Source organism: Acomys russatus, chromosome 13 (genome assembly GCF_903995435.1).
Source record: "Acomys russatus chromosome 13, mAcoRus1.1, whole genome shotgun sequence".
Taxonomy (NCBI): Eukaryota; Metazoa; Chordata; class Mammalia; order Rodentia; family Muridae; genus Acomys; species Acomys russatus.
The window spans coordinates 26189965-26216857 of NC_067149.1; the positions used below are offsets into that span (position 1 = coordinate 26189965).

A 26893-nucleotide genomic window follows, 5' to 3' on the forward strand; every position below is an offset into this window, starting at 1 on the left:
ATGAACCGGGTACTTCAGTGTATGCAGGAACTAGTCACAGGTTCCTATATCTTATGGCACACAGTACACACTCAGATGCTGTTGTCTGCCCAAGGAATTCATTAAAAAGAGCAGTGGCTTTCAGAAGAAAGAGATGTGCTTTGGGGATAGTGACCATTTAATCTCCAAATAAAATAAGAATCCTGAGCTTTGATAAGGTGTGACTTTACTTTTCTTGAGATATACTTTAGACAGGATAACAAGTGAAGACTCTTATCTCGTCTCTTTAGTGATTGGATTTTTCCTTCCCCTAAGATCCCAGTTTAGCTCCCTAGGAAAACGTGGCTGTCACATGTACTCTTGACTGTTTTAAGTTCCATTTTAGTTAAGGCCCAGTTTTTGAAAGGTCACCATGGTTTCTGATGACTCTGGTTGATTTACTACAATTTAGGACAAGGAGGAATAATTCTTACCTGAAATGAATTTATAGGAAGGTAATAATTTATTCTGCTCTCTTTGTTTCACATAATACTTCCAACTCATTTTAAAAAATATATAGGGTTCAAGCAAGTGTTTGTGTATTTGTGTGTGCATGCATGTACATCCATATGCATGTATAAACAGCATATAAATATATATTATATAAATATATTTGATGAAGTTGCTGACAAGATTTGCTTATTTATTTGTGGGGCAGGAAAGATGGCTCAGTGACTAAGGGTGCATACTGTTCTGGCAGAAGATTCAAGTTTATCTCCCAGCACTCATATCAAATGGCTCCCAAGTGCCTATAACTCCAGCTTTAGGGGATCCAGCTCCTCTTCTTGGCTCTGCAGTCACCTGCATTCATGTGTATGCGTGCACATACACATATGCACACATACACATAATTAGAGTAAAATTTTATTTCTATTTGTATGTGTGTTTGTGTAAGTATATATACATATGTATGCCCATATGTGGATGGCTCTGTGTGTGTGTGCAAGTCATAAAATGACATGGGGTGCCATCTTCTATCACTGTATATTCCTTTTTTATTAAATATTTTTATATATACATTTATATTATCACACACACACATATATATATATAATAAACTACCTACAGCAAGAAGAACCATGAAACAATCAGGAATTATATAAATGTTACATTCATAGTGTTTTGACTATTTGTATTTGGCAGCCTTGACGAAAACATCTTTCCTATTTTGGTAAGTCTAAAATTCTGAATGTAAATCCATATTATCATATCTCATCATTATCAACTTAAAACATCTATCTAGACCTAAAAACATCTTAACCCCTAAACAACTAAGCTTAATTATAAAACTAAACTATCTGGCCTTCAACCCCATCAGAGACTTGAGAAGGAATAAAATTAATTACCTGAATAGACAGGGAGTGCAGGTTGGCATCTTCTCAAATGAGAAGATGACAGAGATAGTTTGTTGCCTGAACAGTCACTCAAAACTCTCTATAACACTGGAGCATCATCTCCTGCCTTCTGGCCCAATATATCTGACAGACATATTTGTGAGGCAGGAACTATTGAGGATGTGCTTACTCAGTCTAGGCAGTTTGGCCTTTGACTCTACCTGCATCCAAGCTTGCCCATTTTAGGCAGAATTCTGTCTGTGACCGAAATGAGGACATTTTGCCCAGTGGCTGGTTTGCCACATTTGGAGCTGTCTCTATAAGGAGGCTCTTTGATGCCCATCATCTTTTTTGAGGTAGGCTGAGTGTTGCCAGTAGTTAACCTGCCTCATTGTAAATGAATCTTTAAAATTATAAAAAAACACGTTTAAATGCCGTATTCTGTAGGACTCTCAGGTTTTGGAAAACCTTATATATTTTACCTTATCTTTCTATAGAATCTTATCTGTTACACCTAGGATGTATATTCTCGTGATAAAAAATAGACTAGTAATTGATGTGACCATAATTTGATCATCTAACAATTAACTTGTATAACTTACTTATCCTAAGCAGCCTGCAATAACATTTTTAAAATATTGGAAGTAAACCTTGTATTAGAAGTTTTATGAGTACACAATACCACATCCTAGAGTAGAAATATATATAATGTGTATAAAGAATAATCTTAAATGTGAATTCTATACCAATGTATCTAAAATTAAACTTATTTTGCATCTATATACAAAATTCTATACCGGTGAATTAAAAATAACCTTGTGAGTAACAATTTAGGCATTAAGTTGAGGAGTAGATTCACTAATGTACTTTTTGTCCTATCATCCGTATATATTTCTGTATTCCCCTTTCTGTTTTTTTGTTAGTTAGTTTGTTTGTTTGTTTTTCAAGACAGGGTTTCTCTGTGTAGCCTTGGCTGCTCTGGACTCACTTTGTAGACCAGGCTGACCTCAACTCACAGCAATCTACCTGCCCCTGCCTCCCAAGTACTGGGATTAAAGGTGTGCACCACTAGGCAAGGCTAGTTTTATTTTTTAATTCCCCTTTTTTCTTTTCGACTCCTATCTCCAAACTTAAGAATGAAAGATAAAGGAGAGGAAAGACATCCCTAAGTCCAACCTTGTTTTCTCCCTAAATAAGACCAATAGTAACTTTTAACCAATTCCCAATGAAAATAAACATCTATCTCCCAAGAAAGCAACCAAAAACCTACCCAACCCCCCTCAAGAGAAATGCAGAATAGTTCTTTTAAGGTTTCTTCTGGCTGATTTTGGATGAATAATAACTTTGTAGGGGCCCAAATAATTTTGGGGAAATGGTTAAACAATTTAGGGGATTATTCCTTTTAAGACAAAATTGCTACTTAAATCTGGGGCTTGTGTTCTCCCATCAATGTTGAAAGCCAGCAAGGCCCAGAGGTCCTCCTGCCTCCACTGTCCTGTGAGCTCCAGTTATAAGAGTTCAGAAGTCGCTGGGCTTGTCATGTGGGTCCTGGGATGCAAACTGGTCCTCATGAATGTGCATCAAACACCCTTTAAAAATAATAATAAAGTCTGTATTTAATCTCTCTGTCTCTGTCTCTGTCTCTGTCTCTCTGTCTCTGTCTCTGTCTCTCTGTCTCTGTCTCTGTCTCTCTCTCTCTCTCTCTCTCTCTCTCTCTCTCTCTCTCTCTCTCCCCCTCTCTGTATGTGTGTGTGTGTGTGTGTGTGTGTGTGTGTGTGTGTGTGTGTGTGCAGGCATGTGTATGTGTACAGGCACGTGTATGTCACAGCATTCATGTGGAGGTAAGAGGACAATTTGGGGAGTCATTTCTCACTTTCTGCCTTGTTTCTTAGGCTCTGCAGTGAACTCTAGGTTACCTGGCCCATGAACTCCTGGCTGTTTCTGTCTATATTTTCCATCTTCCCATAGTGGTGCTCGAATTACAGATATCTGCCATTACATCTGGATTTTGATGTGGCTTTAGGTATTGAACTTAGGTCATCAAGCTTGGGCAGAAAGCATTTTTTTTTCTTCTTTTCTCCTTTTAAAATCACTGTCTAACTATGTAACCTTGGATGGCCAGATTAGAACTCACTGTGTAGATTAGGCTGGCCTTGAACTCGCAAGAACCACCTACTTCTGCTTTCTATAATTAAAGGTATACATAACCATACCTGGCTTGGCAGGTTGTACTCACTGAACTATGTCCTCAGCAGAAAGCAAGCACTCCTCCATGACTGGATCTTCTTTCCAGCCCCTAATACAATATGGATGGTTTCATTTCAAGAAATTAGTGACCATCAAATCATGGGCTGCTCATCCTAGTAGATACTCAGTGCCAAGTCACACAGGCATGATGCCTGGCTCTCCAGAGACATTTACTGGATAACTGGGTGAAGACTTGTGAGATGTCTTTATACTGGGGATACTTATGTAGATAATATGTAGATGATGGGATGAAGGTACATGCGCACATGCAACTCAACCTTTGGTCCATTTCAGGAGAGTCTGTGTCCAGGAAGATTATTTTAGAGCATTAATGACATCTAAATCTTTTTAAGAAACCACAAGTGAACTGTACATGGTAAATATATATATATACACTAAGGGAGTCAGTCTTTGGGGGAAGTAGATTGACTACAATGAAAAGCCAGACCATGCTTTTGGATGAGCATACCAGGGAAGCATTTGGTGTCCTGTTGTCCTAAGTGTCTGGAATTGACCTCATTGTGTTCATGGTCAATATTTGCAAGCCAATGGATGGCACAGGTTTTTGGTTTTTTGTAGGTAAGCTCTAATAAGTCACACCTCTAGTCCTTAAACTTAACTAAATGACTGAGTGCAGCTTGAGGAAGTGTCTGAGACAGGGTAGAGTCTGACTGGACCCTCCGAAAGTGCAAGCCCTCACACAGCATGCTAACTCATACTTAGCTCTTTTTTCTTCCCCGTACCTCTTCCTTGATAATTTTCCCTCACTCTTTTCTTCCCTTGGTTCTCTAGGTGGGTCAGCGTTGATCCAAAATAGGCGCTGCTGACCACAGTCAGAATCACACAGCATATATTTCTATTGACTTTTTTTTTATGGGTCAACATCCATGAACGTGTTAGCTGCCTTATCTGCTTCCCGTCTCAAGTCAGCACTGAGACGGTCAATTATCCCTTCTCCTTTCTGACTGGTGAGGAAACTTGGGTACAGAGAATTCAATGAATTTGCACAGGGTCTCTGATTGAGTAAAGGATGGGGTTTAAACGTGGATCCATGAACTCCAAGAAAGAGCCTATCTGGGGCAGCTTGATAAGAGGAGAGGCACCCCCTCTCAGTGATCCTCTTATATTCCCCGGGGAAGGCCCTGACTGTAGAGAGTGCCTAGTGACTTATGCATGAATCCAGTTACTCAGCAGGGACTTGGTGCAATTTAATTTTCTCCTTCCTTTTACTGACCATTAGTTTGACCAAAAGCTTGCGCGCCTTTATTAGCTTTTTTCTAATTTGGCAGCATCTTTCTGAACTTCATTGGTCTATCTATCACCTCCTACTGGGACCACTGTAGTAGCTAATATTGCCAGTCTTCTCATTGGTTCTCCACACAGCAGCCAGATAGATTACATAGATTGTTCATAAAATTCCACGGTGAACTCATTAGTCCCCCATTGACAACCTCTTGGTGGTTTCTTTCTCTCCAGTAACAAAAATCAGTGACCCCTCTCCCTGGCTTGACAGATCTGGCGTGACCTGACCTGGCCACTGCTTCAGTTTCATATGTGCCACACTTGTCCCTCATTCTAGGCTCAGCAACCTCACCAGCTACCTCCCCACCTAGGGGCTTTTACATGTGTTGTCACAACTTCATGGAAGACCCTTTTCCACCTCTTTCCCCAGCTTCAGCTTCAGACCAGAAATCCTTGCCCAAGGAACAAACCCCATCTGACCTCATTTAACTGTTTCCATCTCTTTGTGGTGGTTTCCGTATGTGTAATCACGGACTAATATGATCACTTAATATGTGTTTCCCACTGTACAACAAAATCTTAAGAATTTGCCCAGTACTCGAACAACTGTAACTATTCAGTGAATATTCATTGGACAGCAGAGTGGGTGACAGAATAAATCAACAGAGAGCACCCAGACTTTGGCTGAGATCCCTGGCTGAATATTTCCTATTATTGGAGGATGTTAACAAAATATCATTTTATTTCATTGTGGAATTGTGATTTATAGAAACGGCAAGCTTTTTCTTTTTCTTTTTTGAGATAATCTCTGAGACACAGAAAGGCAAAGTCATTTGCCCAGGGGACACAGCTAGTCGGTGTCAGATGTCTTTGTTGTGACCTCTGAATTGCTACAGGGAGAACCTGGGTCTTTTCATAACCTCGGAAGACAGCTCTGGTGTGCTGAGTCTGTAGCATAAATATTTGATAATATTGATGTTTTCATGTTTGCATCTTAAAGTGTTTTCTCTTTGTGAACATGTATTTCCTTTTTTTTTTTTTCTTCTTGTATACCAGTGTGTTCAGAATAGATTGTTGGCAGTCTAAAATACAACTGTTTGCACTAAAGATTTGTGTGTCTTGAAAGAGGCTGCCACTAGTAGAAGCAGCTTGTGTTTTCCCTCCTCCAGTCTGAGGCCAGCACAGCCCTCCTACTGTTGAGGTTGTTAGGGTGGAGAAAGGTGTGTGCATCAATCAATAGCCTGTTAGCTGTAGGATGTGCCCAGAGTCCAGCATCTGAAACTGTGTGTACAGTTGCAAAGTAGACAGAGATTCGTGCCAGGCTATGCTTGGCATATCCTAACTGAAAATGACAGGAACTATCCTATAGCCTTCCTTCCTTGCTTCTGTGAGACTGTTAAGTGTTAAAAGTCCACCAGTATGCGACTTCCTTCTCTTTTCAAGCTCTCTAATGACATAAGTCCCCTGCAAGCACGCGTCCCCTGCAAGCCTGAACTGGTGCCCAAGCCAGGGAAGGTCCAGTCAGCATTGTCACAGATTGCCTGGCTGCTGTGAATATTTCTGGCCTGGCCTGGCTCGAGGAGTGTTCCCCCCCACCCCCCGCCACCCCACCCTCTGTGCAGAGCAAGGAGCGCTTTGCCCCTCAGGTGCCATAGGTACTGGATTAAGCAGGTCTGCTATTGCAGACAGACACCAGGCTCCATTCTAGCGTGGAGCTGTGTTTGGATTGGAGTTTCCAGGGCCTTATCAGGAGCCACCCCTAGTGACACAGCCGGTGCCAGAAGTAACTTTGACTTTCACTCTTCGCCAAGGGCTTGCAGAACACCTTAAAGGAAAAAAGATGGAGGCGCTTAGATTTCAGATGCTCATGCCCTGCTCCTTTGAAAGCTTGTATCTGTAAGTGAAGTTTTATTCTGAAGATAATTCTGGGACTACTTAACAGAAGCATTTTATTGCCTGTCCGGGGGAAAGGATGCAGAAAGGGGGGCTTGGTAATTAGAAATATTGGCTGGTACTCTGCAACTGTGGCTTTAATCAGCTGCAGCCATAACCTCTGTGACTGGGTGGGATAAAGGGCAACAGCTCATTTGGGGAGGGAGGCATCAAAATGTGAACCTTCTCATTTAAAATTGAGTTTTTGTCACAAAATAATGATGACAGGAAAAAAAAAATCCTGACTTTAAAAGATGGGTTAGGGCAGAGCTTGACGCATAGTTATAACATAGATCACAGCTCAGGTTTGTTATGAATAAAAGGCATTTGCTTTAGGAAGACGCTTGCTTAGAGTCACATTTCTCCAAGCTGCCCCCTTGTAAACACTGTAGCTTTCTCTCTGTCTCTCCCCTTCCCCACCTCTCTCTCTCTCTCTCTCTCTCTCTCTCTCTCTCTCTCTCTCTCCTCCCGCCTCCCTCTCTCTCTCTCTCTCCTCTCTCCCTCTCTCCTCTCTCTCTCTCTCTCTCTCTCTCTCTCTCTCTCTCTCTGTGTGTGTGTGTGTGTGTGTGTGTGTGTGTGTGTGTGGTGTTTTGACTCCCTGACCGACCATGGAATAGTAGCAGTTGCATTGTAAATTGTTCTGCTTTGTATTTGTGTCTATTTATTATATCTTCTTTATAAAGAAAGGAAAACATTCAGACATCAGCATAGTCTCCTTGTCATAGCAATGTCAAACAAGCTAAAGTAGCTGTTTTACAGGAGGACCAAAAGGAGACAGACTAAGTAGATAAGGCCCCCTCCCCTGCCATATCTACTTTCACTATTGCTCCGTAAGACTGGGAAACAGTACTGAAAGCTGGGTCTCCACGTGAACAGCCTTTCAGGCAGATTAACTTATGCAAAAGCCACTTCTGGAGCTTAATAATTGTTTACTGAGTGCTCCTGGGTCAGGAGAGGGGTCCTGCTTAAGTTGGAAAAGCCCTCTGTTCTGCAGCCAGTGGGGGTGTGCTTGAAGACAGCAAGAAGAATGGAAAAATACTAGGTGTAGCAGAACTGTTTTAAGAATTTGATTCTTAAAAATGAAATTCCCATAAATTGAAGTGTGGGCTTACAGTCACCATTTGCAGTTGATGGGTCTTTAAGAGTCCTGTAAAAGGCAGTTCTGAAGACGGCTTCTATTTCTGCTGAAGTTTGCTTTTATAAATACCTTGTACATTTTCATCCCACATGTCATTAAAACAGCTAATTACTCATCTCTCTAAGATGATAGAGCATTTGTGAACAAAGTACATATAATTAGGCATTTGAAATACCATTATGCTGAAATTTTTAGAAATAAATCTATGCCTTCTAAGTCAGTTCATGGTTGAAAAGATGGTGCCGACTCCTTGAATCATGCCCTGCAAGACTGTACCTACAACCTGCAAATGTTTTTAGTTCTGATTTTAAGCAAGAAGTCAGATCAAACTTGCTTTGCAGATGCAGCATAAAGGCAGATCTGAATTTGCCCCCAAATTAATCCTCAATTTTGAGTATTTTCCCTATTTAACTGTAATATTTGCCATAGAAATGTGCATCCCTCCAAACTCCCTGAATGAATTTTCTAGCAAATGTCTTTGACAAAACTTGTGTGCTGAACTGTTTTCCATTAACTTTTACCCTGCCTGGGAATTAATTGTGTATTTGCCTCTAGGAAAGCCAATGAGCAACCATACAGAAAGCAGCATTCTAGAGTCTTGCTTGTCTTGAAAGTTACCTGAGAGCTTTCACTACTTTGGGGCTGGTAGAGATGTGCAGCGAATGTGTTTTTCTGGCATTAAAGTACAGTGTTGGGCTGGCAAGAGGGCTCAGTGGGTAAAGCATTTGCTGCACTGGCTGTCACATGAATCTGTAATCTCAGAGTTCCTGTGGTGACATGGGAAGTGGAGATAGGAGAATCCCTGGAAACCTATGGGTCAGCTAGGCTGGCATGTACAGTAGCGAACAAACAAGATGGGAGGTAGGGAGTGATACCCATTCTTGCTTATCCCACTCCCATGCCATGACACTCGTGTGCCTATACTCCAGCACTTGAACATGTACAGATCACACACTCACATATCACACACACACACGCATATACACACCCATGATGTGAAATAATTTGTTGTGACTTTCACACCCTGTCCAGATTGTGTGTAAGCTCTGTTCCTAGCACTGTAACTATCTTAATACAATTTTACAGCCACTTCATGTCAAACATTCTTTCTCTATTGCCATTTTGCAGATGAAAAGTATGCCTAAGTTTTCAGTAAATACAAACCCTGATGAAGTCTTACAGCTAGCATGTGACAGGGCTAGGACTGGACCCCAGGGGTGCTGGAGCCAGACCTAGTTTTCTTATCTGTCTTATTTCGTATATTTTCACTTGAGATGACAAGTAAACTGGAATTTCTTTCTCTGTCTTTGTGCTGAGTGAGTTTCTCCCATTTTCTGTCTCTGAATTCCCAATACCTAACAGCGATAAGCTGTTGAAGGGCCATGGTTCCTCTGGGGACTGTATCATTATTTGGCTAGATGTATTTTACAGTTGACTGTGTGGCACCTGTCTGTGGGGAGAGGGAGAAAGTCATTGCATAGATTCATTGGTGGTGAGAACTGTGTCCATCTTAAAATGCAGAGGTATTGTTCTGTGAATGAAAGAAATATGTGACCCCCTAGGACTCCAAGTTCTTGGTCACTGGATGACTCAAACATACCTGTCATTTGACCAAAAGTCCCCTAAAGCTAAGCTTATGGTATCATTGATTCCATGAGGTGGAGTGTTTGTTAGAAGAGAGATACTAAATCTACTCACCAAACAAATACTTATCTATTCTGCATGAATAAAACATGCAACTGTCTCTGCTGTCAATGGAACCAACCCTTAACAGTCCTAAAGGGTCAAACATCACTTGACTTTTAAGTCCCTGTTCATCCTCATGTCTCAAAATGACTCCCAGAACCCAGCAGTACAGCCACATTGCAGGAAACATGGCGGCAGAAGGGCAAGTGTCGATTCAGTTCCTGGAACTACTGCCTGATAGCCCTTCTTAAGCATCATTGGCCAGATTGAGGGTGTAGCCAGTGCAGTTCATGGAAAGCTGAGTAACGTGGGTAGCAGTGTGGCTAAAGCTAGAAGAGGGGGAGACAGGTTAGCATTCTCAACCTGAAAATCTGCAGTGCTCTGAGAGCCAAAGCTTTTTGAGTGCTACTATGTCTTAAGTGAAAATCCACACTTGGCCTCTTCTGATGACTTGCCATCAAAAAGTGGGCTTAGCTCAAACTGTTATGTAAAATGACCACTAGTCTACATGTTAAGAAGCCCATGAACCATGGGTGGGTTTCATGTGCAGACTTGGTTCTGGCTCCAAAGTTTTTCATTATGTGTGTGTAAATGTTACAGAATTGGAAGACACCATGTGGCTTTCAAGCACCTTAGATAAGGGGTATATAACCATTGCATTATATGAATTGTCTTGACCAAATGCTGATTTTCCTTTTTGGAGCTACTGAGATTTCAATAGTACTGTACTCTACCCACATGTTCATTTGTTTACATATAAATATCTCATTGGCTAGATTCCATATGTAAGAGAATATACAGTTTTTTTCTGAGATTGCATGATCTCATGCAACACACACACACACACATACACACACACACACACACACACACACACACACTCCATTGATTCCTCTCCCAATACTTTTTAACTTTAGAGTTTTTGTTTGTTTGAAGAGACGAGTGATATTACATGTTTATTTTTCTTGTTCTAATTCTGTCATAGACTCTTTGATTTTGGTGATGGACAAGTGCATACAATATATTCTATACTGAAATTGTAAAATTTAACACGAAGCTTCAGAGCTTCTGTTCCAATTGCCTGTTCTAACTGGACAGATGTTCACTGAGGTATTGTGTAGACTTTGAATCTGGTTAAGTTCTGTTTTGTTTTTGTTTTTGTTTTCCACTTCCCATTTGTGGAATTCTAAGACATATCAAACGAACTTAAACTAGAGCCCAGGTGGACTGGCCTTTCTGAATCAGTTTTTAGGGTGAGTGCAGACTTATACTGCTTCGGTGGTGGCTTGATCCCAACTTTAAGTACCATCTGGACATGATGCCCTCCTTTTCATTCTTTGTTTCTTATAGCCTTTGTTACTTATTATCTTTTTCTTCACATTTCTGTTTCTAGTTTGGGTTAGATGCAAGAAAGTCTAGGTTCGCTTCCTGCCAGATTTCTAGGTTAAAGGATTGTTGCCTTAACTACCACAGTTCCAGTCAGAAATGGAACCCACTGTACTTTGTGCAGTACTGGCCCCTTTCTGACTCTGTGGCTGGAGGACTGATAGGCTGATTGCTTAGGTCTGCTTTGTTCATCCATTCATGAGCTAAAAGGAAGGGAGGCTGGATTTGCAAGGTAAAACCGCTGGCATGGGATGCTGAGTGGGCCATGCCTAATGGGTGGGCGCAGTAAGCCCTGATGGCTGCCTGTGAGGCTGCTTCCCTACAGCAGTGATACACCCATTCACCAAGCCTTATATTATAATGTGCACGTCCATCTGGGTTTCAATCTGCTGCCATAAGTTTTGGGTCTTTGTAGCTATATTCTAAGCATGCAACGATTGTTAAACTATTGTAATCTGAATCTTTAAAATATTCTTTAACTCCTTACAGTGTTGTGTAGACAACAGTGTGCTTTGTGACTGCGGCAGTGGTCTCTGAGTAGATATAGAATAACATCATGCCTTTAGAAAGCTCTTCTTCTTTCTTCTTTGCTTTTGTTGTTGCTGTTGTTTTCTTTAAGACAGGGTATCTCCATGTAGCTTTGGTTTTCCTGGAACTTGCTCTGTAGACCAGGCTGGCCTTGAACTCACAGAGATCCACCTGCCTCTGCCTCCCGAGTACTGGTATTAAAGTCATGTATCATTACTGCCTGGAGAAAATATTTTTGCCAATAGCTAGGCGTGAGTGAGAATACATATTAGACAGTGAACAAGAATTGGAGAGTGTAGGACTGAGAGATGACGTCAAGGTTAAAAGTGCTCCTGTAGAAGATCTGAGTTCATTTTCTAGAATTCAAGTCAGGTGGCTCACAATCACCTGTAATGTTATCTCGGGAGATCTAATACCTTTGGTCTTCACTTTGTAGTGTTGTTTAGGAGTTCCATCTCATGGAGTGGGCCTTAAGTCTAATTGAAAAAGTGTTGGTTACTCTCATAACATTGTGCCACTATTGCACCAGTGGGTCTCTACTTATAGTTCACAGCTGCATGAGACTGATGATTACTTTTCTTCTCTGGTACTGTATATAATCCTTTTTGGCACTACTAAGCTACTCAGTGAGGGTGAAGCTTCTAGTTGTGCACTAGCTCTGCTTCTCCATATTTGATGACATAAGTACATGATGCCTTTGAAAATGGGGTCCTACTGTCAGGTTGTGAAGTGTGACTGATCAGATTGGCAATAGCTTTTAATGTTAGTGGTGGGGCATCTGTGGGACACCTTTGGCCAATGACTCAAAAAGATGTAATCCAGTCCTGGTTCTGCCAAGAAAAATGAAATTTGTCAGGAGTGGTGGCAGCTGAGGCCACAGGAAGGGACCACATCTTGCCTAGAGGCTGGATTCCAGCTGCTGAACTGAGCACTTCAAAGTTCCCTCACTCAGTCCCCACAGTGTGTTTAGGGGTAGTTTCGGGTGACACTCAGAGAGGCTCCCCCATTAATGCTCACATTCCTCAGCAGCGGCTGAAGTCAAACTTGAGGCTACTCTGTGGCTTTCCACCTTGACGAACATGGAGCAAGACCTAGGCTTAGGGAATCTTTAGCTGCAGGGTCAGGGAGGTGTCAGCACATGTATAGCCCTGTTAGGCGTGGGAGGGGGCAGTGGTTCTTTCTGAGGGAGCAGTGTATACCTTCCCGTGCAGAACTAGATCAGAATCCAGCAGTCTAACTGGCAGCCCCTGAGAGAATTAATGTGGCCTGGGCTTTCTCTGTGGGGTGAGAAGCCAAGTGTTCTGACCACCTGGCATAACTATTTGTTGAATCAATGAACTTCACATAATCAGATTAAAAAGAATCATATTCATGGAGTTAGGATTATCCAGCTAGAGCTAAGGTTCCTGGGCCCAAGGATGAGCTCAGTCAGCTATTAAAATTAGATACACTTGGACATCTCTCCATGTATGTCATTAGTGGCTTTCTCCATAAGTCTTCATTTTTAAAAGGAGTCATTCTAGCCACATGGAATACTCCTTCCATGAACTCCATTCCTTGCTAACCCTTCCATACACTTTCACAAGTGGTGCTCCCTTGTCCTGCAAATAAAGCAAAATCTAGCTGTGTTTGTCTTTGTCTATAAGGTGATGGTTGTAGATTCAGTTATTTCTAAGAGAAGTGGACACTCAAAAGATGGTGAGCTAAGCAGAGAATCCGGTAGTCAGTCATGTCTCACAATGTAGACATACCCTATAGGGTGTGTGTGTGTGTATGTGTGTGTGTGTGTGTGTGTGTGTGTGTGTGTAGTTAACCAACCCCACTGCTTCAGTTGCATTACCCCTTTAAAAGCCTCTTAAATTGTCAATTAGCTGAGCTTTAGTCTATTTATATAAATATAGAATGTTTGCTATTCTTACGTTCATATGGTTTTCCTGTATTTGTATGGTTGTATTGTGTAGGTCAGTATTATTTCTTTCCTGATAGGCTATTATAGAAGATACTTTAAATAATCTTGTTATTGTGGTTAAAGTATGAAGCCTTAGTGGGCTTGCTAACTAGTAATTTTAATTTGTCTCTGGGACGCTTTGCTATTAATTGAAAGGATTTTCCCCCTGGGATTGCAGCTAGTGACTCCTCTTGTGCAGTTAATTAGCACGATTATGGCACAGCTCCTTTTGCTCCTACACAAAGGTTTGCTCTTGTTTTTATCAAAAGGATCATTCTCTCTGAGAATGCTGGGACCTGACAGGCTTTGAATAGTAAGACCGCTTATTTATTCTTAACTAGCCACCTCCCATCTTTTCTTGGCTTAGGAAGGTACATTTGAGTTTTGAGCTTCGAAGATGCACTCCAAAATGGGAATACATTTTCTTTGGATGCTCTTTTTAGCAGACCCTGTGCTTGTGAATAAGGTGGCTTTAGTTAACAGAGCAATCTCTTTGGAGCATTTTGATTGTGTGGATAAATGTGCAATGTTAAGATAATAAGCAAAGTATGGATGCTGCTCGCTCGGTGTTCCTTGTGTCTCTATAGGAAATGCGGGGGTAACAGTGGAAAAAAGATGGTTTATGTTTGGGGGCTGCTGATTGCCAGGAGAGCTGATTGCCTGGATTAGGTCACTCTGATCCCTTCCTGTAGCTGAAGTATTGTCTGGTAGATCTAGTCTTCTTTCTCGTTGCCTAGAGTGGAGTTGATCACTTGCATTTTCTTTAGTTACTGTCTATTGTATGTAATGCTACTGACAAAATACTTCGGCATTGTGATAGCTTAAAGGAGAAAAGCTAAGCGAAAGTTGATTTTGCCAAGTTTATCCCCACTCAGGCAAGTGTGGTTTTCCTAAACATTCCCTGCCTGGCGCTCTGCGGATTTGCACATGCATGCTGAGCTTGTAAGTCTGAATAGTCTGTAAATCCACTTGGGAATCTGACTTTATGGTTTATGCTCACTACATGCACTTCTTACTTGCTATTTCTTTTGCATTATTAAGGATATAAGGTAATATGTTATTGAATTTGTGTGTCATGATTTGCTTAATTAACTGTGGTCCTATTCGAAGAAAAAATCAGGCAACTAAGGATATTTTGGAATCTTTAAAAGCTTTAAAAGCTTTTTGTGTTCTGTAAATTCTTCCACTTTTGAGTTCTTTGGACAATAAAATGTTAAGGAACTTTTACAAGCAAAACCAAATAATTTACTTTTAGCTTTTGGATATAATTCTATTATAAATATATACAAAAATATAAATATATTATAAATTATATAATACAAATATGATTAAAGGATAATAATAATATACTATCATCATGCTTTTCTTGTCATGAACATTTTTTAAAAATTGGATATTAGATATTTTTCCACCTGGATTAAAATTTTTTTCTATTATACAATAGAAAACAGTTTTATTTTTATGGAAGTCAAGTGGCTATATGGTTAACTTTTGTGAGTTATTATAATTCACTGGACCAGTTTTCTGTATGGAAAATAAATACACTTCTGTGGTCTTTGGGGGATGACTAGAGAGTGTGATACAAATCTTTATCCTGTAGCTCATCTTGTCACTTGTGCAGCCTTTTTGTCATCGGGTTGTTCACAGCACTGGCCAGGGCCCTCAGGATGTTTGTTTCTGGTAGGAAGGTAAACACAGTTCAGGGGTTTGCACTCCCGAGGAAGGAGAAGCTCAGATGCATCCCCTGAAGCGTGATGGACTCAATGCTCATTTTTGTCTCTTTCCAGAAGGTAAAATCTTTCCTTATAAGCTCACCCAGGGATTTGAATAATTATAATGAAGTCCAACTCCCACCTTGGATAGTAATAATAAATATAATAATAGCCTCAACGTCTATTGGGGCGATGCTCGTTGTGCACGGGGATTGTGAGCATTGCTACAACATCAGTCCCTAGGAACGGATATGAATGGTGTGGTAGGTATTTAAATAAAATACCCCCACTTTTATAAATGGGTAAAAAGCCACTGTATATCTTTTCTAGATATGGAAAACTAGGCAGAAAGAGATTTATTATTTGTTCATATCACAGACTTGGCAAGATAAGCAACCCAAAGCCACACCTAGGGAAAATAGGAACTCTTGTATTCTTACCTACTGCCTGGCATTGAAGCACATTAGATGACGGTGAACAGAGGGAGTCCTCCGCCGTTAGAGGAAGACCTCACGGTAGACGTGCAGAACACCAAGGCCGTGGGAATGCCCAGATGACTCACAAGGAGAGACTCTCAAAGGAAACCAGGAAGAGCTGAGCTGTTACTCAGCTTCTCTTTTGTCTCTTGCCCAAAGTCAGGGGTAGGGGGTAGTGTCAACACCTGGGCCAGACCCTTCTTTTGTTAATGATTTATGTCACCGTTTGTCTTCAAAGGCTTTCCTGTAACAATACTTCCTTACTAGCAACCAAATTAGGCATCTTCAAGGAGTTCAGATGATATGTAGCAGTCATTGTTGGTTAGACTCAGCGATTTAAAAAAAACAAATCAAGTCATTGTTTTTAACTGTGGAGACTTGGGTGCCCCTGAGACAGAGAGCTTCTAGTTGATGCATATGGCGGCATTATATTCAGGGGTGATGAACCATGTGTGGCATAAAATGTCAAAAAGAAGTTAGTGGTTTGATAAAAATACCTACATGCAATCAGCCTGACTTGTTTTAACTCAACTCCTAATGACTAGAATCCTGCCACCTCTTGATTTTCAATTACATGGAGTGCCGTGCGGTGCCTTGATTATATTTGTGCAGACTCACCTCCTAGTTTGGTGGCATTTAGGCTACCCCGCAATGCAGGTGACAGGTCTCATCAGGATACTAAACGCTGTGTGCCTTCTGGTTTCCCCACAGCAGTTCCGCGGAGCATCCTGGGGCCTCCAAGCCTCCGTTAAGCTCCTCCAGTATGACATCACGCATCTTGCTACGCCAGCAACTCATGCGTGAGCAGATGCAGGAGCAGGAGCGCAGGGAGCAGCAGCAGAAGCTGCAAGCAGCCCAGTTCATGCAACAGAGAGTGGCCGTGAGTCAGACGCCAGCCATAAACGTGAGCGTGCCCACCACCCTTCCCTCTGCCACCCAGGTGCCGATGGAAGTCCTTAAGGTATGTGAGCGGTTGCCCTTGTGTTTGGACCAAGCCTGTCCCCTTCTCCACACCGTAGGTGTCGCATTCACTGGACTGTGTCTTTGCTTGTATTTGCTGTTAGTCTTGTTTCTAAGCATCACTTCCAGAGGCTGTTACGATGCTTTGGATGTTAAAAGAAGGATTTGAACTAAGTCTAAATATTATGGCAACCTATGAGCCATGGGAATGGTCAATGTTTCCATGATCAATTCCAAAAGGGATCTGGTGTTCATTATAACGAAGAACATTTCTCTGTCTTTCTTTTGGAAATGGTTTTAAGCATACGAGTCACCTGAAAGAGGGTTATTCTAGAAACTTGTGGGTATGTTTTCATAAATGCACTCCAGGGCCACCCTTTAACTTTGCTCTTCAGTTAACAAATCCTGCTGTCCCTAGAAGCTAATTGTTTTAGAAAGTCTCTTCAGAAAGAGAACTGTGGTCAAGCGGTCGGTCTGTGCCTTAATAACCAGACTTCATAATCCTTTTACTGAAGCGAGCTGTCTGCCCTGGGTTTCTTTGATTTCTTGCTAGAGTGGAAACTGCAGGAGCTTGTTAACATCCTTCTCTCAGGGACACATAGCTTCCTAATTACTAGAGGGCGCTGGAGCAAGTCTACGTGGAGCGCTCTATCTCACACATTGTCTTCCACGCCACACTGGGAGTTGCCTTGTTTCATAAACATTTCAATTCATAAATATGACCAGTTCAAGAAAGACTAGAAGTAGGGAAACATTTTTACTTTTTATTACTTTTTACCCATTCACCTAATTGATTCATTCTGAAGAGGCAGTGTTCCTGTTCATTAAGCAATGTGACTGCACATTCATTGTTGGTCTTTGCTTTTACCCTTGTGTTCAGAAAAAAAAGAACCCATCCATCTCCTCTACTTAAAGTTTATTATTAAAGTAAACAGGAATGATGTGCTACACTCAGGATCTATCTAGGAACCCTTCCATGGGAAAAGGAATTCTTTGAAATCCAACTATAAAGCAGTATATAGTTATATACAAAAACTAAAATTTAATGAGGCTGTTGGGGAACTCTTTGATAGTGAAACCAGTTGAAATTTTGCTGAAGCAAAAATTAATCAACTAGTTTAGCATAAATTTTTCTTTAATATAACTGAAAATCTGAAATTGCCCCAACTGTGACTCTCTTATTCTTTTACCATCCCCTGTCAAGTCAAAACTTTTGGCTGTAGAAACTACACATGCAATATCTCTGTTCTGCTTGAGAACTGATAGTTCCTATTTATGTTGTAGCAGATATAATATTTAATTATATAACATATACATTTTCTGTTTGCAAGTGTCATGATCATGTTGTATATACTTTACTAAATATTGTGACTTTTGTAATAACATGATGTTGAGAAGTGTATCTGTTTTATTCACCATAATCTTACTTTTTTAAAAAAAACTAAAAAGCAAATTTTAGAGGCAGTGATATGGATTTGAGCATAGTGGTTTACATTCAATTTGAATGTAATGCTTACTATTGCATTGATGTATATTAAATTGAAATCGATTTTCCTATGAGTGCTTATATTAGGTGGTAGATTATTTGCCACAAAATGAATGTGTGGAAACATCATTTCAATAGTGCCCTAAAATTTACATAATCTCTGAATGCTTAGAATGTTACTTTCTAGCCTTTTTCCAACTAAAATCTACATTAAGTAATTTGAGTAATTTATGATTTTCTTTTATACTCTGCTTAACCTGGTAACACTGGATTGCACCGCAGTCTCCCCACAACTAAAGAGTACCAGAAAAATGCCCGACCTTCAAGCCAAAATGAGTTGTTAAAGCTAGAAGACATGGCCCGGCCAAAAGCGCCACTGGTTGACTTTTTCTATTGCGCTCAACAGTTATTGCCTGTCCTTAACTCAGTGTATTTCTCCTCCGGGCTGTCTGTGAGGATCAACTGTGTCCCATGAGTGAGAAGGACTCGCAGGCCTTACAGTCTGTAGGGAGCTGACCACCATTTATACAAGATTAGGTGCTTTTAAGTCAAAGACCAAATGAAGACGGGATTTCATTTATCTGAGGTAACAGTGTAGGACACTCAACATAAATGTTAAGGCCTGCTTCCTGTTGGTGATTCTTTGAGCAATGTTTGACTTCACACTTTAGGAAAATAGCTTCCTAAGCTTGGAGAATGGAAATACTGGATGAAGTGCTTCATAGGAGGAAACACAGCACCACTCTCGTCTCCTTTTCTCTTTTGTGACTTTTCAATCATATAACACAGTGTCGTGAAGTAAATGGTAACAGAGATACAGTTGATTTGTTTAACCTTGAACAATTTTCAGGGATATATATTGTCAAAACATTAGTAATGCAAGTGTGGGCAAATTGTATGCATTCTAATGTGATGTATTAAATCAAACACGTTTTTCTGACAGTATAGCCTTTGCAAATTATTGATTTGGTTTTTAAAGTTTTAAGTGGCAGAGTCAGTACATACTCAGTTCTCAGTGAAGGTAGACCAGGGCAGAGGTCTCAGTGCTCCTTAAGTCTCTCCATTTTCCAGCGTGTTTGTAAGAACACGCTGGAAGAAAGGCCAAAGTTTAATATTCATATATGCACAAAGCCCTGTCACCAGGAACCCACTATCAGTGGATTGTACTACCCATTTTGACGAGTGAAATCAGTGTTTTCAGGCTAATCCCTTTCTCTGGCAACATCTTACTTAAACTACAGAGCTCTGTGAAGCATGTTTAAAAATTGTTGACATCTGAAAACTTAGGACTCTTTGGAATTTGTGTCAGAGAACGAAAATTCCCATCGTTTCTTCATCAGTACATGGTCACTGTTCATGAGGGATAGCCTCTGTATTCTATATTAATTTCATTAACTTGGAGGTATTTTTCCCTTGGGTTGATTTTCACATTGGATGGCATGGGATTGTGGGTCTTATTGCAGGTATTTGCACATGCATTAAGTGTTGACTTGGTTTCTTAAGAATAAGCTTAACCATGTGGGATGGTAACTCAAGGATGTTTCTTTGCCATAAATAGTGACATTAGGGGTGCAGAATAGAGTTTCCACAGTTGTGAGCATATCTTTTGCTTCAAGTTATGAGTCTAAAAAAATTGCTAAAAACTGTTTATGGAGCATTGTCTTCTATAGGTGGAATTGTCTGCAGGTGGGCCATACAGAGCTGAGAACTGAACTCGATGTAAACAGAGTCAGAGACTCCAGGGCTGGACCTTTAGTCATGACAGTCTCACAGCCACAGAAGCATCACAGTCCTGACTAGGGACTGTGCTTGCTCACACACTCACTGAGCCTCTCCTGTCACGGGCTCATTTCTCTATCTGTAATTGATTATTAGAGCAGCTGCTAGCATGATCTGAGACTGTCAAATTCTTCACTTTAATTCCCTGGTATCTTCCCCACAGATGTAGGCAGCATGGAACAAAATAGGAGTTTATAGTTTGTGTTCATCTCTCTGTTGGGAAACTTGTAGCTCCCTGTCCCGACTCCTTCTCTTCTTTCTGTTAAAGAATCTAAAGGCTAGCTGTTCTTTCTGTTGTACATTAAATTTTGCCTTTTCTATTGTGGAGAAAGTGTTACTAGATGAAAAAGAATTCTTTTGATACATTATTGCTTTAATATATTATTTAGTTTAAAGGAATTTATTTTTAAATATTTCTGGTTTTCCAGATCATTTCAGCAATTGGGCAAATTACTTCCCAATTAAAAATAATGTTTTCTGTTCATCAAACACAGCCATGCATTTTGCAGGACCTTGTATGTTGTAAACTATATTAACCTGACCTTTTGTGAGAGAGGGGGTGGTTATCTCATCAACACTCTATGAATTTAAGTATAAACTCCAATAAGTGCTAGTGACAGACTCTAATGTGTTGTGTGTGCTGGACAAACATATTAAGTACACCCCAAACTTGACATTGGTTCCTGATTTATTTAGCTGGAATTGGTGAATCTGAATCTCATCACAGTGGATGTTAAGGGCAGGAAAGACGTGGTGTCTCTCAGGTCCGCTTGCCTTGGTCTCCTGAGTTGGAGTCCAGGCTGTCCCCAGAGGATATGACCTGCTATATCTGAGCTAGCTTCTGATTTCTTGCTCATACCTTTAAGCTGCCAGTCAGTGTGGCATACATAGTCAGTAAACCTCAATTTCAGAGAGTTTCATAAATAGTGGTGTCTTTCTGATTTTGTATAAAACTATATGTCTTCAAGACCACGCCATTATTTAGAGGGAGAAGGGGAACCTGCTTCCTTCTAGAAACAACCCTTCCTCCCCTGCAGAGTTGACTTCCCTGGAAACTCTTAGACTTGTCCATTGTCACCCAGAAGGTAATTTTTCCAATTTAAAAAACCCACTCAGTGACTTTTGGAAATTGTAGGCCATGCTTGTTTGCTTTCAACCAATTTTCCACAGCGGGAGGTAAAAATCCACCAGGAATCCATTGCATCTATAAGTTGCCTTGCTTCCTGCAGGAATGCCTTTTTATCATTTTTCCATTTCCAGCTCCACCAGTGCCTTTCACAGGAGCATAGCTTACAGAAATGCGATTGGCAGTGCTGGGCATGTTAGGCATGACCCTGTGTGTATTTCCTCTATATTTGTCTCTGCTTTTGACTCCTCCCAACCCCCAGCTCTTCTCTGGGCCAACCAGAGACTCTCACTTTGTCTCCACAACCACCAATTGATGGCTCTGGCATGCTCAAGTGCCAGCTTGCCTGGCAGCACCTGGGAGTCCTTCATGTTACTTGGAAACGCTGTGAATAAGGAGTTGCTAATGCCATGGCTAGCTCAAGAAGTTGTTTCACTGATCTGCCTTAAACAGCACAGTCCCACTTAGCACTGGCTCAAAGGGGCAGGAAGTTCAGTGAATACTTAGGTCCAATTCTACCTAGTCTCTGCCTCCACTGCTTTTATGAGAGCTAACTAGCAATTTAGTGTTTTCTGGACAAGGCCCTCCCTGTTCACATTTGTTGTATAAGGATTATACAACAATAGTAATTACATTGTTATCCATAACAAAATATCTAGACTTAACAATTAATTTTATTTTTCTCAAAATACCAAAACATCTCAGCTTTAGTTGCACTTTACTTGGTGATGTCGGCCAAAAATAAAATGGGAAGGGATTCTCCTTTTATGAATTCAAAGCCAGTTTTTTGTTTGATTGTTTGTTTTTGTTTTTTGTTTTTTTAATGTGACCAGGGGTTTTATTTGGCAAAGGGTTTCAATAGAATCTTGGATTTCTCCTTGGTTTCTTCAAATTGAGGCTGGCTTAGAATCTTGGATTTCTCCTTGGTTTCTTCAAATTGAGGCTGGCTGGGGGTAGCTGTGCATGATGGATATGGGCACCATACAACAGCCCACCGTCTCCATGAGCGACTTGGAGTCCCTGGAGGCATCTTGTGTGAAATGAGGTACCAGCTTGATGTTTCTCATGTTATTGTGTGTCAAAGAAAGGCACAGTCTGCTTCTATCTATCTAAAGCCCCCACTAGTTTGGGTAAGGACAATATTGTAAGGAAGATAGAAGGGATGGGACTCAGGGTGAGGGCCAGCACTGGGATGGGCTGTGGGCTGTTAGTTTAATGAACTCTGCACTGTGATTTCCCTTTAATGGGATATTTTCTGGAGATCATACATTCTCAACAAGGGTAGCATCATATCATTAATGGAAACAAAACGGATTCTTGGAGAGCAAAAATGTCTATGACTGAGGGATGGCTGTGTGGGTGAGAGTGCTTGAGTTGCATGCATGTGGACCTAAGTTCAAATCCCCAAGAGAACACACAGAAAGCTTGGAGTGGCTGTGTATGGCTTTGACACTCGGTGATGGGAGCAGAAATAGGAGGATCTGTGGACTTGCTGACTGGTTAGCCTCACTCCAGGTCAATAGACCCTGTCTGAAAAGAATAATGTAGAGCGATGAAGCAATACTCCCAACATCTTCTTCTCGCCTCCATGCATAGAACAGGTATGACATATGGCTTCCACATATGCACATCCACATCCACCACAAATATATGCATCACATTCCTACATCCCACACACACACACACACACACACAGAGAGAGAGAGAGAGAGAGAGAGAGAGAGAGAGAGAGAGAGAGAGAGAGAGAGAGAGAGAGAGAGAGAGAGAGAGACCACAGTTGTTTGTAGCCCTCCGAAGCTCCAATGCACAGCTAGGAAAGCAGCGTTAGTGTGTCTATTGATGTTTTGGGAAGTTGGAAACAAAGAAGAGGCCATGAGCAGAACAGCAGAAAGGTCTCAGAGGCACACTAATGAGGAAAGGTTGAAGGACATTGCTGCTGAGTCTTCAGAATCTCCCTGTTGTGCTCTGAGAACATTTGTCAGGATTCCTGTAGATGTGGCTTCTGCTTTCTGCCTGGGCCTTGCCTCCCCAGAACCCTCAGTAGAATAACACTCATTTTTTTTTAGCATGGAACCCTGGTACTGATTAACTTGCTCCTATTTTCATTCAGTGAGGCTGTCGTTAGCACCCCTGTTTCACAGATGCATGGGCAGGCATGGAGGGGTTAGATAGGTTTGGTAAAGTCATAAAAGTCCGAGGTCTTATCAGGATCTGAGCCCAGTCAGTTGGCTTCCTGGCCCACTTGTATAGCTTGTATTTTTCCTAGAGTGAGTAACCTGAGAAGCTCCTAGAGAAGATAGCCATGCTTAGCCCCTCAAATGATGTGGGGACATATGAGCCGATAGCACATGCTTAGCATAGAGCTTCTGGCTATGGCTTGTTATAAGAAATGGCTATGTTTGTAGTGCTTGCTTTGACAACTCGGAGGGACGGCAAGACAGTGTCACTGAATTCTGGAACTGATGTTGGCTACATTTGGTGACAGGTTGAAACCTTGGCATATTTTAGCTCATTATTCTCTTATAGGATTAGCCCAGGTAAGGAAGCAGGCGTATGGAGATTGTTTCTGGTCTACTTGGTAAGCCCCATCCTATGCTTTCTATTCTGCCCTCACCCCTAGCCTAGGCATGTCTCGATGGCCACCAGAAACAGTGCTTTAGGGGAAGATGGGAAGCCAGGGAGAAGTAACAGTGGAATCTCCTGGGCTCAACAGAAAGCTACTTGATCTTCACTTGGGATTAGTCAGGACAATTCCCTTTCCTAGTCTCTAAGACACAGGAGATGGGGGAACTGATGGTGTTCTTGCTGCATTAGAATTCTGACCATGATGATACTTTTCAGTTTAGTGATAGTTGTCATTATGGGTGAAAAAACCATGTAACGGGGGTTTCTTATAACAACATCTGAAAATCTAAAGCCAGGATCACTTATGTCATAAAGGTCTCAATGGCTCAGCCTAACCCAGTTCAGGTGCTTTATCTGTCTGCATAATCAACAATACCTCTGTGTGGTTCTAAATGGTTTTCCTTTACCCCACATAGGAATGTTCCCCTGAAGTTATGGTTCCATTGATGCTGTTTTGTTTTGTTTCCAGACAGGGTTTCTGTGTGTAGCTTTGGCTGTCCTGGACTCACTTTGTGGATCAGGCTGGCCTCAAACTCACAGAGATCCACCTGCCTCTGCCTCCTGGAGGGTGCGGGGACTGATGGCTTGTGCTACCCCGCCCGACTCACAGTTCCATTTTTTGATGTTGTCCTCTTCCCTCATCCCCTCCCTTCAGTACCAGAACTTTTGGTGTTGCTTTAGCACTTAAAATCAGAGCTTGAGATCTGCTTGTTTTTTCTATTTGCTTTTACGTGACTGTCAGCTGTAGTAATGATTGTGTTACTGCATGGAAGGTCAGACCCTTCACAAGTGTTGCCTGTTTCATCTCAGTTAAAGAAAGAATAAGCTTGAAAGACTGCAGACGGATGTGAGTATGCTTCAGAACAAGAGAGAATATGGACACGTGTAAGCAAAATCTAAATTTAACTTCACCCTACCAAAATAAATGGCTGGAATTTGTGTTAAGAATATGTAAATTAGTACAGAGGTTTTGCTCAAGGTTATATCGGCGATCAGTACAAGAATATTGGCTTCCGCCCCAAATATGTCTCTTTCTATTGCCATTTTGAGTATCAGCCTGGACTCGAAAGTTGTAGCATCCCACAGAGCATCTCCCAGCTTTTCACATTGTGCTTATAGTGCCGTGACTATGTGAGAAGATGGAGAGAAAGCACATAAACCAGGGTGCAGTTAACACGGAGTGTTCTAGAGAGATCATTGCTTTAACCACTGCTTTTAAAGTTGATAATACCTGGAGGGGAGTGAGGGTTGCTGGCGAGGTGAATCAGTGCATATACTGGCTGCTCTTCCAGAGTCTTGAGTTCATTCACAGCAACCACATGGTGGCTCACAATCATCTATAACAGGGTCTGATGCCCTCTTCTGGCATGCAGGTATATATGTAGATAGAGCACTGTATACATAAATTAAAAAAAAAATGATAATACCAGAATATGGTCCAGATAAGTCAAAGGCAGATTGTTCTTCCTGGAGATCTTCGGGATGTTGCTGGGATTGGAGGCAATGCTAGTAAAAGCTCTGTTACTATTTTCCTTTAAGTTAGATCTTGGGTCTTTGGGTGCTAGAATAATAGCCAGTGGATAAAGTGCTTGCCTTGCAAGCATTGGAACCTGAACTTGATCCCTGGCCCCAGGCCTGCAATCTCAGCTCTGGGAGGCAGAGATAGGAAGATCACTGGAGCCACATACCAGCCAGCCCAGCTGATTTGGTGAGTTCCAGGTCCAGGAGAGACCCTGTTTCAAAATATAAGGTGTAGATTGACAGGGAGGACCACTGATGTCAACCTCGAGCTTCCACATTTGTACACATGTGCGCGCGCGCGCGCGCACACACACACACACACACACATACACACACACACCACAAAACCTAGTCCTTATGTAACTCAAGTGTGTCTTTAGTGCATTTTGCCTAAGAGTTTAGTGAATTCCTGTTCACCTACAACTTTCTGAGGCGCACACTGTGTCTGAGGTGGGGTCATCAGAGTCACAGACACCACACAGGTCTTGCAGGTCTCCTAGAAGCAAGATAAAAAGGTTCAGGGACTCCGGCCATTAAAAACAAGCAAAAGGAATCTCATCACCCAGTTGTGACTAAGTTAAGAGTTATAAAGAGACCTAAAATAAAAGGTGCAGTTCGCTTTGCCCCTCCCTCACCAATGGCATACAGGCACACATAACTTTGTTGTAATCTCCCCTGTTGGCCCTGGTTTTTATATAATTAAAATTTAGAGGCTGGAAATTTTGTTGAGACTTAATTAGAAGTGACAAACCAGAGACATTCCTGCCAGTTAGGAAAGGCTTAACGAGTGCTTATTGGCTAGCTTACAAATATGTAACATTTTTCACACTGCCTAAAGGTGACAAGATCAGCTCTGTTTTTCTAGTGAACTAGTAAAAATTAGATTAATAAGTGCCAGGCAAAGAACCTTTTCTTTTGTCTTTATCCCCCGCCCTCCAAAGAAATCTTACCTTTGAGTACTTCTGGCTGTGGAGATTGGCGCCTTAATTAGCCACGAGTTCCTTTTACCTCCTGGGAAATAAGTACAGGCTAAAACTGGGGATCAAGACACAGACGTACATTAACTTAGCACACGCCGCCAAGTAATTCATCAAGGAATGTTGGTAATTAGTCCTGCCTCTTTCAACTCTTGGCTTATTTTATAAAACTGGTTGATTTAAAATAATGCCTGCTGATGTATTACCCACACGTTTCAAAACGGGGACTTGGCTCCTCAACAAAAGCGAAATTGTGCAGGGAGGGAAATGTGCCCTCTTGGTTTTGTGTTTTCACAGACTCTGAAGGTCCATCAATGTCACCTATTAACTTGGTTGCACTTTCTTTTTTATCCCATTCAGCATTTTACAGGACCTTCTCTTTTTGCCTTGATGGAAAGAATGGGGGGACAGACTTAAAAAATAAAATAAAATGCAAGCTCCTGGGGGTGGGGAGCTTGGATGTAAGGAGCTTGTCAAAGTGTGTCACCTCAGTGTGGTTTGATGGAATTTAATTTGGATCCTTCATCTGGTGCACGCTGCAGAAATGATCGTCTTGAATTGTTAAATGCTTACTGATATTTATGGCAGACAGATTAACCTCAAAAGACTGAGTTTCTGGGGTGCATAAGACCTTGTGACTACAGCTTCATAGCATGTGTAGTTAGCTGTTTTAGAAGTAGTAACCCAGATGTCAAATTCCCACGCTAAGTGATGTATTTACCTTTATGCTTTGAGATGTGGCAACATCACAGCTGCTCTTGAAAATCCGGTG

General features: G+C 41.4%; 1 protein-coding gene across 9 annotated transcripts in view; it reads left to right on the forward strand.

Annotated features, from left to right (window-relative positions):
• Mitf (melanocyte inducing transcription factor) overlaps positions 1–26893 on the forward strand; it is a 203067-nt gene that overhangs the window by 106267 nt on the left and 69907 nt on the right. For 5 of the 9 annotated variants that reach the window (XM_051154970.1, XM_051154968.1, XM_051154974.1 and 2 more), the window contains exon 2: positions 16359–16608. In XM_051154970.1, the coding sequence (XP_051010927.1) occupies positions 16359–16608 (250 nt within the window). Of the gene's footprint in view, positions 1–6503; positions 6738–16358; positions 16609–26893 lie in introns of those variants that run through there. The other 4 variants (XM_051154969.1, XM_051154971.1, XM_051154973.1 and 1 more) reach the window with 3 other exon arrangements.